The sequence below is a fragment of the Olea europaea genome, unplaced genomic scaffold (genome assembly GCF_002742605.1).
Source record: "Olea europaea var. sylvestris unplaced genomic scaffold, O_europaea_v1 scaffold3384, whole genome shotgun sequence".
Taxonomy (NCBI): Eukaryota; Viridiplantae; Streptophyta; class Magnoliopsida; order Lamiales; family Oleaceae; genus Olea; species Olea europaea.
The window spans coordinates 42,017-44,451 of record NW_019252848.1 but is presented as its reverse complement, the minus strand read 5'-3'; the positions used below and the strand labels follow the sequence as shown (position 1 = coordinate 44,451).

Here is a 2,435-nt window from a genome sequence, read left to right as displayed (position 1 = left end):
AGCTTCAACAATTGTGACTGTATGGTTCGCAATGCTGAAGAATAGTTCATCATTCATTGCAGCATTTATTAAACGAAGCATATATGTCTTCCCTGGCTTCACCTTTAGTTTGAATGTATCTGAAACCAACCCAGATACATGATCATTCAAGATAAATTAGAATGTAAAAGTAAATGTTAGTTTTTCATTTTAGATAGTGATGATACCTTTAGAAGAACAATTATACAAGGGCCCTGGAAAACCATTAATTGTGTATGCATCTGAAACATTTGGACCACCCCCTGTTTGCAGAGCCTGGTTAATCACAGCCTCAGGATCTACATTCCACCACTCCCCTGAAATCGAATTTGAATAGTGGAGTCATATTAAAAGATGCTTACGAAGTCTGTTCATAAAATGCAAAATGCCATATATATATATGATAGTTACCAAAAATAATGGGAACTTCCTTGTATGGTTTTCTGAAGGGGTAAGATTCATTGCGCTTTGGGAGGATGATGATTGGTCCGTAAACTGTTGCTCTCATCCATGAGATATGAGCATGCCAGAAGAGAGTTCCTCTCTGTCCAATGATTGTGAAGTTGTACGTGTATGTCTGGTTGGTCTGTATCGGACATTGTGTCACGTAAGCTGGTCCATCAGCCCACCCACTCCTAAGCTGCCGAATGCCGTGCCTGTTATGGTTTTAACTTTATTCCCCAACTCCAAAGCAATAGCAACCGAAAAAGAATTAAGAAAACGAGCAAAGAACACACACATATATAGTGGTTTATCGCATGCACCACAAGGAGATTACAGGTTTCCTCACGCCTGTTTAATCTAATGCCCCGAAAAAATGCTTCCTATTCCCCTTCCCGATTTTATTATATAAATATTGTAGGAAATTAAAGGCCACTTAATAAATTTTTGGTCTATTACGTCTATGTAATAAGAAATTTTTTTATCTATGGTCAGGAATAACTGAACTGTATAATTAAACTTCATACGGTCCAATGCCAGCACTTAACTTGAAGCAAACCATGTGGCATATATTTGAATGTTATTATTTTCTAAAATAAACTGTTGACGAGTTCTCTTACCAGTGAATCGTGACATTGTTAGAAACATGGTTAACCACCTTAACGAGGAGCTGATCACCATCTCGTGCAACAATGCGAGGGCCGGGAAAGCGTCCATTGACGCTAACTATGCTCTTTGTGTGGCACAATCTCGTTACATTGTGCTGTACAATCTAGCATGACAGGTTAACAAAACCAAAAGTTTAGTAGCAGAAGATAGAATGTAAAAACCATATTCATCTGGGCAAACTAATGTACATTGAACGTGTAGTTTCGTGTCATGCAAAACGCAAACTCGGGCAGTAGCAGTGCAGCAAAAACTCCAAACAGCCGGACTGCCATTGAAGCTGGTGCCATCTTTTACTCTCTTTACTGTTGTGAAATGTTGAGTTTAGATTACAGAAAACTAGGACTATAAATAGGGACAATTAGGTAATAAAAATATGAATATCAAGGATAATGTTCATGGAGTTTCATTTTCCTGTTGTGTAGGTTACCTTGCATGTTCCGCTCTGCTGTTGGTCAAGCTGAATTTTAGAGTGCTGATTAAGTAAGATAATACTCTTCCGTTTCTTGTCTGATCCTGATTATAAAGTGGAATTTTACTTATATGATCACTTATTAGCGTTGGAGATCAATCGATTAATTCAAAATTGAAGAGTTTAATTATTAAAAATGTCACATTCTACAGTTCAAACAGAATGTCTCCTCCCCCACCACTGGCCCTCCTGCCGAGTAACTAAAGAATGTTGTCACATTTTAAGGTGGTCCTTAGCTTGACTGCTTATTCATAGTTTGAAATTCTTATATTTTATAGTATAAGGGCTTGCATAAAATACTTTTCTGAAGCTTCTCGTGTCAATTGTTTGATGTTAAAGGAAAGGTTCATCATTTGAGATAAAATAAGAGGATGTCAACTTAAGTGGTCGGCACATATTTTGTGTAAATTTAAAGATACTATAGTTCATAAGAGTGACACGATTTCAATGGAATAGATTAAAAGATGGATGCATCGACCAAGTTAACATGGCTTTTAGTAGTTGTTGCTATCTTCATTGATAAAATGCATTTCACTCTATTGCATACCTATAGTTTCCAGAAAATTCAATTTGAGGTTGATTATAAGAATTTTTTCCCCTTAATTCGTTGTTACATATGCTCAAAGATTCAATGCGAGGAATAGAAGTATGAAAATGACAAGCTTGAAGAGGAAATTACACCATTCAATATTATAGTATAATCGATGTATATTGATAACATTTTTTCTGAAAATATTTTTAAAATTTCCCAAAAAAAGTAAGGACAACATAGGATTTTTAATAAAAAATTCATCTTACTGGAGAAGAAAGGGTAGTTGCAGTGATGACTGGTGAGCAA

At 36.0% G+C, this 2,435-nt stretch overlaps 1 protein-coding gene across 1 annotated transcript; it reads right to left on the bottom strand.

Annotated features, from left to right (window-relative positions):
- Window positions 1-9: 9 nt before the first annotated feature.
- LOC111386035 (laccase-17-like) lies at window positions 10-1,415 on the bottom strand (the record flags this gene model as incomplete). The annotated part of the gene is made up of 5 exons (XM_023010465.1): window positions 1,317-1,415; window positions 1,080-1,231; window positions 430-674; window positions 207-335; window positions 10-119 (listed from the first exon to the last, which is right to left on the bottom strand). Coding segments are annotated over exons 1-5 (735 nt in total), but the record flags the coding sequence as incomplete, so codon positions are not given.
- Window positions 1,416-2,435: the final 1,020 nt, after the last annotated feature.